This window comes from Aquila chrysaetos, chromosome 4 (genome assembly GCF_900496995.4).
Source record: "Aquila chrysaetos chrysaetos chromosome 4, bAquChr1.4, whole genome shotgun sequence".
NCBI lineage: Eukaryota > Metazoa > Chordata > Aves > Accipitriformes > Accipitridae > Aquila > Aquila chrysaetos.
The window spans coordinates 2,992,974-3,006,528 of record NC_044007.1 but is presented as its reverse complement, the minus strand read 5'-3'; the positions used below and the strand labels follow the sequence as shown (position 1 = coordinate 3,006,528).

The 13,555-nt window shown below is 43.8% G+C and overlaps 1 protein-coding gene across 21 annotated transcripts in view; it reads right to left on the bottom strand.

The window, feature by feature from the left end:
- The window catches only part of TSNARE1 (t-SNARE domain containing 1), a 488,733-nt gene that overhangs the window by 312,423 nt on the left and 162,755 nt on the right, over nucleotides 1-13,555 (bottom strand). For all 21 annotated transcript variants that reach the window (XM_030012179.1, XM_030012185.1, XM_030012183.1 and 18 more), the window contains one exon: nucleotides 7,630-7,707. In XM_030012179.1, coding sequence (XP_029868039.1) covers nucleotides 7,630-7,707 — 78 coding nt within the window. The remainder of the gene's footprint in view (nucleotides 1-7,629; nucleotides 7,708-13,555) is intronic.

The window sequence follows — 13,555 nt, the reverse complement described above, 5'->3', positions numbered from 1 at the left end:
CACTCAAAATCTTTTCTACGTTTTGGCTCAGATAAAATGGAGTGCTTCGCTGTAATCATCTCCTGTGTTTGAGCCAGAGAGTTTCTTGGGCTTTTCCGTCAGGAGAGGAGAATACTCTACCCTAAGAGCAGCTGGAAGCTGGAAACATGGTTTGTTTTGCAATACGCAGTGACTTCAGATTTAAGCAATGTGTGTGTGTGTGTGTGTGTGTGTGTGTGTATAAAAAAGTAGCAGAAATCTAGGAGTACTGTTTCCTTTTTACACCCTTGAATGTTCACTGTCTCAAATTCACCCTCAAATTAACAGCAGGTCACTACTTTTGGACTTAGTGTATCAAGTTTGCAAAGAACTTCAAGATCTTCCACAATGAAAGATGCTAAATAAATTACATTCTTGATATTTACATGTGGGATTTTCTCAGGACGCTTCCAGTTGTAAAAACTCATAACCCGTTATCAGTCACGCTTCAATATTTAAGGAAGGAAAAAAGAACAGATTAGAAACATGGCTCAATTATTTCCATAGAAATTGAAGAAATCCACTATTTTAATGACTCTGCAGACTTGGACTTGGCTTGTAACTTTGAACAAGTCAATTATTTTTCTACTGACAGACAAAATCCCCTCTTCTCTTTTGGGCTTCTCTGGGTTGACAGCAAGAGTCACTAAACAGCATAAAAAGTAACTAATGTGCCTGGACAACATGAGTGTTCAAAACAAGCTTGAATACCACCATGTATTTTCACCCCACTTGCTAGATCTCAATAACAGATTTTGGTGTAGAGTTTGGCAATTCAGTAAGATAAAGCCTCAAGGTATTGTCTATAACTGAGCTAATAATTATTATCCTTTGCCGGATGCACAATGTTTTAAAGAATAAATTGAAAGTTTTCACTAATAACCATTTGCTTCTCTAGAACAGCATTGATCCTGCAGAGATCTCACAGACATTATAATTCCCTCTCTTCCCTCCTCCACAATGCTAACAAATCAATCTCCCATGCAATCTATATACTGTCTGTTTCAAAGACAAAATTTGGCATCATCTAAAAATACTTCTGGGCCCATCAACCCTTCAGAACAAAGCAGAGCGTGGTCCTTGGAGAACGGACAGCAAGTCAAGGTAGAAAAAGCACTTGTGAGGACACTGAATTTCTAAGAACGTGTTAATGTCATGTGTGTAAGTCCAGAAAGGAAAACAGCGGCTACAGCATCCAGGCACCTTTCTAACCTGAGCTGCAAAATCGGGACATTTCAAAGTGAAAGCTATTCTGCCAGTGTCTTCCTACAAATGAAGATGAAGTTGATGGAAGACAGATCTAATATGCAGGCAGTTCTCTTCAAAACCAGTTCAGACCTTTGCTACTGCCTCCTGTGGAGAAGACTGGAGTAGGAAGCAGTTTTCCTATTGCAAAAGACTGTTCAAGGCTTCGCACACGTCATTTTACACTGAGGCAAACCCAAGACCTTTCACATTTGTTAAATATTTTGGAAAATAAACATACACGCAAAAGAATCTGAGACAGGAATGCAAAAGAGGAGGAAAGCACTTGTCAGTCAGGTAAGAAAATGAGTCAGGTTTAAGTCCCCATCCTAAAATTTTATCTAATATTCTAATTTGAGCATAATATTTACACACTTACATAAAGGTTAGTTATCCTAAAAGGACAAGATATGGACTTTGGAATAGCCGAAGTTTGGCATTTGATATGCCTCTTACCTGGGAAATAGGAGGACTGAGACTCCAACTTGAGTCTCCTAGATCTCAGGGAGACTGAGCTATTTTGGGGTAAATCTAACTTGCTTTGACCAAGAATTGCTCTATCAAAATCTGTGTAGTTCCTGTGCTGGATGTGGAAAATCCCTCTCAATTTACCAGTTCTGGACACGCGAGCAGTAACTCTACCAAAGGAGCAAGGCGTCAACATGCGCTGGAGAGATGCTGGGAAGCCAGTGTTAAAACAGATATCTTACTTTAAAAGCCATGTACACTTAGTTTTTAAAAGGCATACGCTAGTCCTCTAGGATGAGGCACATTCAGAAGAGATCACTGCTGTTGGAGCTGCACCGATTTACATAAACCGAGAGTTTGGCACCAGTTGTCTATGCCGTTGCAATCCTTAAAATCAATGGGGGATAAGAAACCATCCTGAGATGGCAATAGAGACTTTATCACACCTGGGAGATGCTGAAAAATCCTTTGCTCAGCCTCTCAGATCAAGGTAATGGGACTGCGCATGGCACCAACCTGTCACGGGGAGTCATTAATGAGCAAGTAACAGGAATTAGAGAGGGAAGAGACCCATTAGAGCACTCAGGTTCTCCATCTGGCCAGAACAAGTCTGAGTCCTCCAGTATATCCTCCACTGATCAGCCCTCTAGACAAGATGCACCAAACCAACCCCTTTTACAACTGTTGTTTATTTTACTTATTTATAAGGCATTTACTGAGAGGCAGCTAAAAGCTGTACACTGAAAGAAATGCAAAACGTTAATAAAAGTAAGTAGAAAAAAAGCCATCAATAAGACAAATTCAGCCAGTATTTGAGCTTCTTTTTGTGGGTTTTTTTTTCCCCTGAAAGGAAAAATCAACTGAACAAAGAACCCCATAAAACTTGCATAAGTCAAAGCACTATCAGACAACCTTCCCTATGCTCAACAGGGACAGCCGCCAAAGAATTAGAGAAAGAAAGCAGATGCAAAGAATAGGAAAAAAAACTCCTTCTGCCCCTTGACACTTCAGTTAGAGATGGGCTAAAAAAAAGTTTGTAAGCTCACAACCTGGCAGGAGAGTGATTCAATAGCACATAAACAGAACCAACTGTCCTGGCTAAGATTTTTATTCAACACATGAGGAAGATTTCCATTTTCATATCAGAAAAAGGGACCAGGAGGCATTTATATGTGAGATCAGCCAAGATCAGCTCAGAATTGTAAAGATCCCCCTTGGTCAGGAGACAAGTCCTGAACTGCCCAAGAAGAATTTAAATCATCCCAAAGGCTCAGAGTTCTGCAAAAAGACTAAGGAGAGCAAAGAGGGACAAAGCATGCAGTGTTTATTACTTCTGTAGCGTTACTCAATAAAAATCAACACTGCTTTAAAATCCCAGTAAAAAGGTGACTTCTTGTTTCATTAAAAAGTCATTCCCCAAAGACAGAAAAAAACATAGCCGAGACTGCCCACAACCTGGCATTTTGAGAATCTAAACAACAGAAGCATAGCATGGGGAGCTCGTGACATCTTTAGCATCCCAAGAGGGAGAAGAGCATTACAGGTGCACGGTTTGGTCTCCAGACACAATGGGAACCTGGAAAACCTGAAAGAGTCTGGGGTAAGGCAAGAAAAGAAGGAAAAGAGGAGCTGTGATTGGATTTATGCAACCCTATAGGACGTTCAACACACCACGCTCAGCACAAGCGGAGTGCAAACCATCATCTGGTGAGCATCTGCAATGCAGCTGCTCGTTCCTTGCTCAGCCGCTTGCGTGGTCGTACACAAACAACAGCACTGACTTTTGCTACACGCTCGGAGGCAGAGCTTGCTGAGTTTCCTCAAGAGACCATATGGTACAGCTGTACAGGGCAGAAAGGATCATGGGCATCTTTTCCCATTTTATAACCCTACAAAGTTCTTTACCTAATGTGGATTAGCTCTGCCAAACCTTAGCAGTACACTCAGCATTCCTTTCCTGAAAAGCTGTACTCACTTTTGGGGGAAAAGCCGTGAAGAAACCACACACAAACTGAATGAAACTGACTTTAGCAGACAAAAAACAATATGGGTGGTGAACAGAGCAACAACAGTAGAGTATCTTATGGGCATTTCTTCAACCTAAAAGCACTTTAAAAAGCATTATAAATTCATAGATTCATAGATTTTAAAGGCCAGAGAGAGCACTTCTGATTATCCAATCTGATTTCCTACCATAAAATTTTGTCCCATCACTCCTACATCAAGACCGTAGACTGTAGCTGGACTGAAGTATATCTTATAAAAAGACATTCGAATCTTGATTTAAAGGTTCGAAGCAATGCCAGATCCATCATGTCCCCTCAATAAGCAGTTCTAATGGCTAGTTATCCTCATACAGAAAGATTGAATTTGTCTAGCTTTGACTCCTATCTCCTGATCTCGTTATGTGCAAGAATGTTAGATTAATGAGCCCTATGCTATCTATTTGATGTCTTTCTTCCCAGAGAGGTACTTACACACCATGATCAAGTCCTCTTAGATGTCTCAAACAGAAGTTCGCATAGCATGCATTTTAAAGTCTGATTTGCAGACTTCAAACAGTTGTCATAGCTCTTCTTTGTACCCTCTCCAATTCTGCAAAATAGTTTTAAGTACAGGCACTGTCGTTACCTGCTTCTCAGAGCCCTCAATACAGGCAACTCTTAACAGCAAGCACACCATCACACACTCTACACCATCTCCAGAGGAGAAACAAAGACCACCAGAAATTGCTCAAAACCTAATTGAAGGGATTAAAGCAATTCTAACACAGAATAAAAAGAGAAATTGGATTGGGGCATTTCAAAAAAGATGCACCACTCATCTTAAAGGTTTCTCAGGATAAACTCCACTACAGCCAGAGTTGTGAATACAGCACAGACATGTCAAGTCAACCCTAACCTGGCTAGTTTGGGTATTAATAGCACACAGACTTGTGAGCAGGTTGGAAAACTTCAGACTGAGCCCTTGGTTTGGTAGCAGACATCCTACTACCATTCATCACTACTGTTGTCAAGGTAAAACTATTAGTGCTGGAGCAACCAAGATTGATGCTAATACAGGTATTTTTGTGAGTTATAATACGGTTATACACCCATCTGTAAGCAAAGTATCAGCGATCACAGCTGGGAGGTTCAAGCTGCCACAGTGGCCACAAGCCCCGGTCACACCATTGGAGTTTTCTCAAGGAAAAGCTCAGGAAAAAGGGCCTGGGGCTCCTGGTGGACACCAAGCTGAACGTGAGCCAGCAATGGGACCTTGCCACAAAGACGGTGAATGGTATCGTGGGCTGCATTAGGCAAAACATTGCCAGCAGGTCAAGGGAGGTGATCCTTCCCATCTACTCAGCACTGGTGAGGTCACACCTGGAGTCCCGTGTCCAGTTCTGGGCTCCTCAGTACAAGAGAGACAGGGACATACTGGAGAGAGTCCAGCAAAGGGCCACAAAGTTGATTAAAGGTCTGAAGCATCTCTCCTGTGAGGAAAGGCTGAAAGAGCTGGAACTGTTCAGCCTGGAGAAGAGATGGCTGAGGGGGGGATCTTATTAATGTATATAAATACCTGAAGGGAGGGAGCAAAGAAGATGGAGCCAGGATCTTTTCAGTGGTGCCCAATGACAGGACCAGAGGCAATGGGCATAAAATGAAATGCAGGAAATTCGCTCTGTACATCAGGAAACACTTTTTTCCTGTGAGGGTGACTGAGCACTGGCACAGGTTGTCCTGAGAGGTTGTGGAGTCTCCATCCTTGGAGACATTCAAACACCAACTGGACATGGTCCTGGACAACCAGCTCCAAGCGGCCCTGCATGAGCAAAGGGGTTGGACAAGATGACCTCAGGAGGTCCCTTCCCACTACAACCATTCTCTGATTCTACGAATTTCTCCACCTTCTGCAGCGCATGGTTGTCCTTCACCCTAAGCACCATCAATCCCACCACTGCTCTCCAGTATCCCAGTCGACAAATATCACTGGCAACCCAAAGGGGACTTTCAACAGCTGAATTTCTTGGATTCTGCTCTGTGAAGAAAGCTGTTGAAGTTGCGGTATCCAAGCAGTTTGCCAAAAAACTAGGAATAACAAGTGTTTTAACCAACTGCTTGTAGAATGCATCTATCAGTTACTCCTCTGAAAAATAACAAAAAATAAACAAACATGAAGTGTGCATTTCCCACTTTGCTTTTGACCCATTCAGAATCATCTTGTATGTGCAGTAATAGAGATTTTGACAAACTACTGAAGAATCATAGACTTGCCTCCTGCAAGTTGGAGGGCATCTCTGGAGGTTTCTAGTCCAACCTCCTGCTCAGAGAATGTCCACTTAAGAGCAAGTTGTTCAGGGTCTCATCCAGCTCTGAATATCTTGAAGGACGGAGATCTCTCAGCCTCTCTGGGCTCCTGTTGCACTGGTCGAGCACCCTGATGGTCAGAATCTTTTTCCTCATATTGAGTTGGAATGTCCTATGTTTCAGATGCCCTTTGCCTCTCATCTTTCCACCGTGCACATCTAAGACGATATGGCACCACCTACTCTACAGTCTCCCATTTGGTAATTACAGACAAGAACATGATTTCTGTTAATTCATGTTCAACTTGCGGTTGACCAGTACCCCAAGATCTTTTCTTCAAAATAGCTTTATAGCCAGCCAGCAACCATCCTGTCCTGTCACACAGGGTTATTCCATCCCAAGGCACAAGGGAAAGTGTGAATAATTATTTTTCTCCTGATTTTACAGCAAGCCAGGCACTTGAATAACTTCACAGAGCCTACATTGGTTTCAGGTCTTCACCTTCTGGAACAGGGGAGAGCAGCAATAAGTCTCACATTGGGGCGCTTGGGGCGAGCTACATCCATGTTGCAGGAGGTCCTGAACTCAAGGTGTTGATTGTCAAAAGTAAACTCAAACTTACCAATCCCTCGTAATCATAGAAAAATTGGTGCTTGATTTTTCCTGGCAGATGGAGCATACACAATTCCTCTAAAGAAGAGATGACAATGCTTTAGAAGTTTTACTTCCCATCCTTCTTCTAGCAAGGATTCCTTGCTACAAGGACTGGGGCCTTACCCGAGACACGTAGGGGAATAATTAGAGAAATAAGGAGGCACCAAGATCCTTTCTTTACACGTAGGCCAGCCCTCTCTGTTACCTAATCCCCATAGACACAGAACAGACCAGACAGAGAAGCTGTCCCAGTGATTCAGAAGCAATTTCAAGGTCCACCGTAAAATCAGCACCCGATAGTTTTAGATCCTTGTCTGACACCAGTGTATTTTAGAACTGGGATACCATGACATTAACTACCATTCAGCAATGTTAGTTTATATCTATCTATCTGCAAAATACATCCCTCCAGCCCAACCCAACAAAACTGCTGAGCCAAAGCATGTCTGTAAAGGAGGGAAGCACTCTGCATCTCTAGGGTCTGGGGAGACATGAGCAGGAATAGCATCCCCGCTCAAACCACAGAGTGAAAAATAACAGAAGAATTTTGGTGTTGGTGTTTTTATAAGGGAGATAGATGTTTTGCAAGCTCATATGACAGGGTCTGAACATAGTAGTGCTGCAACATATTAGAAAACTAGTCTGGCTTGTTCCACCTTTCTGCGCTCTAACTCCCTATTGTAACAGATGACACAATTAAAAATAGAAAAGGATGTGGTCTCAGCAAGTATTGGAATATATCCGTGCCTGTTTAATGGAACATATGGTGGAATATTTTTACATCTTATAAAGAACTGTGTATTGGACGTGTGGTGGTGCTTGTGAGATGCAGCAGCAGAAAAACTGCATTAATATTTGCTCTCTGACAACAGGGGCTGCCATACACTGTGTACACGCACACGAGTCATCAGCAGGACAGCACACAATTGACTAGGAAACCTTTCATTATACGCACCGTTGGAGTTAATTCGGAAGACATTGGCTGAAGTCTCCTGAAAAAGTTCCTGTAGTTCACTGGGATCAATCTGGGTGGCTGTGGAGACAAAAAGGGAGAAGATATATTAATACTGGAGACCACAGATCACTTGGAAAGGGGCTCACCTCCCAGCTGATCCTTTGAAGGGGGATGCAAGGTTCTTCCTCGCTGCAGAAATTTAGCCCAAGTAGGTGGTCTGATGTAGCGTTACACAGTGTCTGACCACGGGGCAGATAAAGCCCATGTGAATTAAGACAGCATTTGTAGGAATTATTAGCAATTGATGATCGTAAATGATTTCTGCTCATTTAAGTGGGAATATTAGAGCCACAAACGAACGAGAAACAGCAGACACAACAGCACGGTTAACCATTGCTTTCCAGAGCAGGAGGCCATCCGAGCAGGTCCTGCCTTCAGAAAAGCGGAGGAAGCAGTGAGGAGAGTGCAACTGCTCCGTAGGCTCAAAGCTTTTGGGGTAGGAAGGAGATGGAAGCCCAGATGGGTCCTCCACACATTCATCTTCCAGCCCCCAAGAGAGGCTCCCCTTCTCCCTATTTCTTCCTGAAAGCCCAATGGCAAGGGCCAATGAGTCAGTGCCATAAATTGCTATTGCTGCTGCCCAGGTGATTTCTTTCAGCTTCACTCCCAAGGTCCCACTTTGGCAAAGTCACCCAAATCTGCCCTACAAGGAGAACCCTGAAGTCAGGGTTTGAATGTTTGGGGTTAGGGACTTTTTTTGTTAGCTTCATTTCCCAACTTTAAACCCCCTGAAACTATCCTGAGCTCCTCCACAGCTTCATCATCCCCAGAGAGGGAGTGATGCGAGGTTGGACTGGGCTATATTACAGAGAAAGGATACATCACTTAAATAAGCTTTAAAGATGCATTTGGGTTTTGATTGGTAATAGTCACCAGCAAAACACTCATGTCTTTGGCACCAGCTTTATGGCAACAGCTTTACAGCAGATTTTCCCATGGTTTAGCCCCATTCTGCCTCCCACCTGGGTCAGCTTTTGTAGGTTTCCCAGAAGCTGCTCTACCTGAAACTTTGGTCGAGTCCAAAAGCACCGCAGGGCTCGTCCATCTGACACACTACAGTGCATTCAAACAGCCACTGCTACCAGCAAGCCGCTCCTCTGAGCCGAAGCATTACAGGAACTCAAACAGGAGCTACGATTCATATTTTCAAATCAGCAGACTGTAACTGCGACATATTTTGCACCCATTAATCAGATTTCACTAAGCTGTTAAAACACCATGCACCCAACCTGCATTTGGCAGAGCAGAAGGTCAGTGATGGAGCAAGGCGAAAACCATGAATATTAAACAAAACGAGAACCAGCTTGATGCACTGCTCAGGTTAGTCCTGAGGATGCATCTCACGGTGCTTGAGGAAAAGCTCCACATCCAAAAAGCACAATCTGGGGATTTTCCACTGCGTCTCACACATCTCACCCGTGCAGCACTCACGTGAGATGATTCAGCCCTGTACCAGCCGTAAATAAAGTCTTGGATCAGTCTGTCAGGTTGACACAAATCCAGGGCATTAAATGGTGTTTAATCCAAATGCACAGGGGCTCGTTGCTAGAGATTTTCCCACTCTTCTCTTCCTGCAGTTCCTCCTAAATCAGCTGTCCCAGACACTTCTTTCCTTTGCTTTATATATGAGGCTATATAACACCAGAAATTAGCCTGGGCTTACTTGTCCCGCAGGAATTTCACTTGTTACTAACAAGATCCAGATTTTGTTAAATCACTGACAAAAGAGCAGCACAGGATAAGACTTTCAGATCTTTACAGACTGCGCTGACCCCAGTTTCAGAAGGTTTTTCAGTGTTCTGACACGTTCCAGGTTAGTAATAAGTGACAATGGGTGGTCAGGATATGGCTTCAGCTTGGATAAATTTCCAATTGCATGTGCTGAGAAGACTGGTCTGATCATTTTTTTGATAGAGGTATTTGGATGGGTGGGGGGTTCTGTGGGGGAGAGGAGGGTTTATCGACCTATTTATTTCCATTCTTTCCTTAGAAACACTGAATTTGCCCAACAGATTTCTAGCCTGGCCCAGTGATCCTGATCCATATGCACTTAGGTACTTTACTGAATGAAGCCTCAGATGAACCATGACGCAACCAAACCAAGGGATGGAAACTCCTTCAAGTCCTCAATTATAAGCACCCAGCTAGAAACAGTATTGCATTAACCCCCCAAAATAATATGGACTGCAGATTTCAATGAGTTCCCACATGGGGACACTCCTGCAGATTCACAGCATCCAGCGGGTACCTCTGGGGAGTCATTTAAAATGCCAAAACCATTCCAAAAGTGAAGATGAAATATCCCAAATGTTGCAAAAGGCAGGAGAAGCACCAATTTCCTCGCACAGACTGCGCACGCCTGCATTTTGGAGTTCCTGCAACACCGTAAGAAAGAAACACCAAGCAACACTGTGTGTCCAGAGCTGGTCCATAGTTAAAAACTACCCAGAAATTCAGGTGCTAATTTGGGAGGGTGGGATTTATCCAACCTCCCCTGGGTGGCCAAGGGAAGACCAATTTGCTCACCTTGTACCACATATGCCTAACGGAAAAGAGGCAAAACGCAACAGGACAATGTGTGAGGATTATACTCTGAAGACATGGAAATAGTTAACATTTTAAGCCTCAGTATATTTATTTTAGCCAAATGCAAGAGGACTGTGAGATGATGAACTTGCCCTCGAAGGCCTGAAATCTCAATCCATAAATATCTAACAGAGCACACCATATCACCCCCCACAACTCAAACAAGTGCAAATTAAATGAAAAAACAAAGGCAGATACAACCTTTGGTCAGACTTTCCAAACAATTACTTTGAAAATGCAATGCTTGGAGAATGGCTTATCTTGGAAAACTGCATTGAATCTGGCTTGCAGTTTCCTGCCCCTGGACTTTTATTTCATGTTACAGCATGTTGCCAGTTCTGGTTTTATTTTGTTTTTGTTTTAGAAAATAAAAGAAAGTAGTAACAAGGAGGTTGTTTTAACAGCTCCAATTTCAAGCTTCCACACATCAAGCAGAGATGTTGTAACTATTCATGGAGGATTCAGCAGTTCAAGCAGACAAGCAAAACAATTTAAAAACAGCAGCAGAAAGCAAAGCAAAAATGCATCTGTACTGCCAAGCTAAGTGAAGACATACCAAGGCTGCGAAAGAAAGTGAATGTGAAGTACATTTGTGTCTAATAAAAAACTAAATGTCTTTGACCACATAAAGCGAGTGCTAAAATATTACGATTCCCCAAGAAGGAGTATGAGGTTGCCGATACCCAGTAAATACTTTGTATGCCCCAACACTAACAGAATTCAGGGCCACAACTGGGAAAATGTGGCTTTTACTTACACTGTGGGTCCTGAAAGCTGTGAAGAGTTTGCGGTGCATATGTTACAGAATCCTGTGTGCAAATTGTTTCTCCTATGCTTCCGTAACTGGATATTGCCAAAAACATTTTTACAGTTTCCAGTTATTTTCCTCATTTGCTTTCCAGCAGAATCCCCTTGGCAGGAGACAGGACAACCCAACTTCTTCTGATACCAGCTCAACCTTCTCCCCACCTAGCAAACAATGATGCCCTGTTATATTTATTGCAATTGCTAAAGCAGCAGCAGTTAATACTGGCATTTCTGGTATTTTCTTACTGAATTCTTCTTTCTTTTTCCTGAAAAGCTACACAGATGCCCAGGTAGGTACAACAAATGGAAAGCATGAGCTTTTAAGTACATGCTCTACCAAAGCAAGGTGTGTTCACATATGCTCTGGTCAACTGCAATGGGAGACCTCAGATGTGAATGTGAACTTAAGAAACAGCTTGAGTGTGGTGGGTTAATCTTGGCTGGACACCAGGTGCCCACCAAAGCCGGTCTATCATTCCCCTCCTCAGCTGGACAGGGGAGAGAAAATATGATGAAAGGCTCGCGGGTCAAGATAAGGACAGGGAGAGATCACTCACCAATTACCACCACGGGCAAAACAGACTCAACTTGGGGAAAATTGGTTTAATTTACTACCAATCAAGTCAGAGTAGGATAATGAGAAATAAAACCAAATCTTAAAACACCTTCCTCCACCCCTCACTTCTTCCTGGGCTCAACTCCACTCCCAATTTTCCACATATCCTCCCCCTGAGCGGCACAGAGGGACAGAGAATAGAGGTTGTGGTCAGTTCACACGCTGTCTCTGCCGTTCCTTCCACCTCACACTCTTCCCCTGCTCCACCGTGGGGTCCCTCCCACGGGAGACAGTCCTCCATGAACTTCTGCAACGTGGGTCCTTCCCACAGGCTGCAGTTCTTTATGAACTGCTTCAGTGTGGGTCCCTTACATGTCTCCTTTCCATGGGCTGCAGTCCTTCAGGAATGGACTGCTCCAGTGTGGGCTCCTCTCTTCATGGATCCACAGGTCCTGCCAGGAGCCTGCTCCAGCGCGGGCTTCCCATGGGGTCACAGCATCCTTCAGGCATACACCTGCTCCAGCGTGGGGTCCTCCCCGGGCTGCAGGTGGAGATCTGCTCCCCCGTGGACCTCCCTGGGCTGCAGGGGGACAGCCTGCCTCACCGGGGTCTTCCCCACGGGCTGCAGGGGAATCTCTGCTCCGGCGCCTGGAGGACCTCCTCCTCTCCTTCTGCACTGACCTGGGGGTCTGCAGGGCTGTTTCTCTCACATGTTCCCACTCCTCTCTCTTGGTTGCATGGAGGCAGCTTCTGGCACCTTCTCACAGAAAATACCCCTGCAGCTTCCCCCGCTACCAAAACCTTGACATGTAAACCCAATACATTGAGAAAGAGCCACTGCCTCATAATCTACCTTGCTGCAGTCCTTGAATTCCATGTATTGGCTTTTCTTTGGGTTCTGTTTTCTGTTGTTGTTGTCCATGTGCTTATTTTATTTATTGCACTAAAAATCCCTTTCCTTCACATGAAAAATAGTTGCAACCATCACTGCTGAAAATGGTGTCTCATCATAAGATAACTGCATGTGTGCAGTAAGCGATATTCCTTGTCCGATGATGACAGTGCACTGAGAAAGGATGGAGAGGGAGGAGGAGGAGGGGACATCATCACAGCCAAGCTTTGCTGCCTTCCCTGTGCTGTTAACCCTTCCCATCTTGTCATCCCAGCAAACTGCCTCAAAATAAAACTTGAAGGGAATATGTCCATTGGTAAATAAAACAGAGCAAGGGAACAAACCATGTTTTATTGTTAGCTGGCTGTCCAGCTCTGTATTGCCAAGACAAACTCAGGAGCTGTTCCAGGGATAGTTTATCCCAGAAATTGCTTCCTCTAGGCAAAAATCAGTGAGACCACACCAGGTTTAAATCCAGACACGCAACACCATCTCACACCTACCTACTATGCAGAGGTGGTATCTCGACCTCTGTGCTACCCCTAGGACTTTGGACCAATGCAAAAAAAAAAAAAAAAAAAAAAAAAAAAAGAAATAAGAAGAAGAAACTGAATCATAGAACCATAGAATCATTTGGGTTGGAAAAGACCTTTAAAATCATCAAGTCTAAACATAAACCTAACACTGCTAAATCCACCAATCCACCACTCAACCATGTCCCTAAGCACCACATCTACACATCTGTTAAATACCTTCAGGGATGGTGATTCAACCACTTCCCTGGGCAGCCTGTTCCAATGCTTGACAACCCTTTCAGTGAAGAAATTTTTCCTAATATCCAATCTAAACCTCCCCTGGCACAACTTGAGGCCATTTCCTCTTGTCCTATCACTTGCTACCTGGGAGAAGAGACCAACACTTACCTTGTTACAACCTCCTTTCAAGTAGTTGTAGAGAGTGGTTGAGAACCTTAAAAATCCATGCAAGCCTTACACATGATTTTTGTAACCACTATTCCAGTGGAG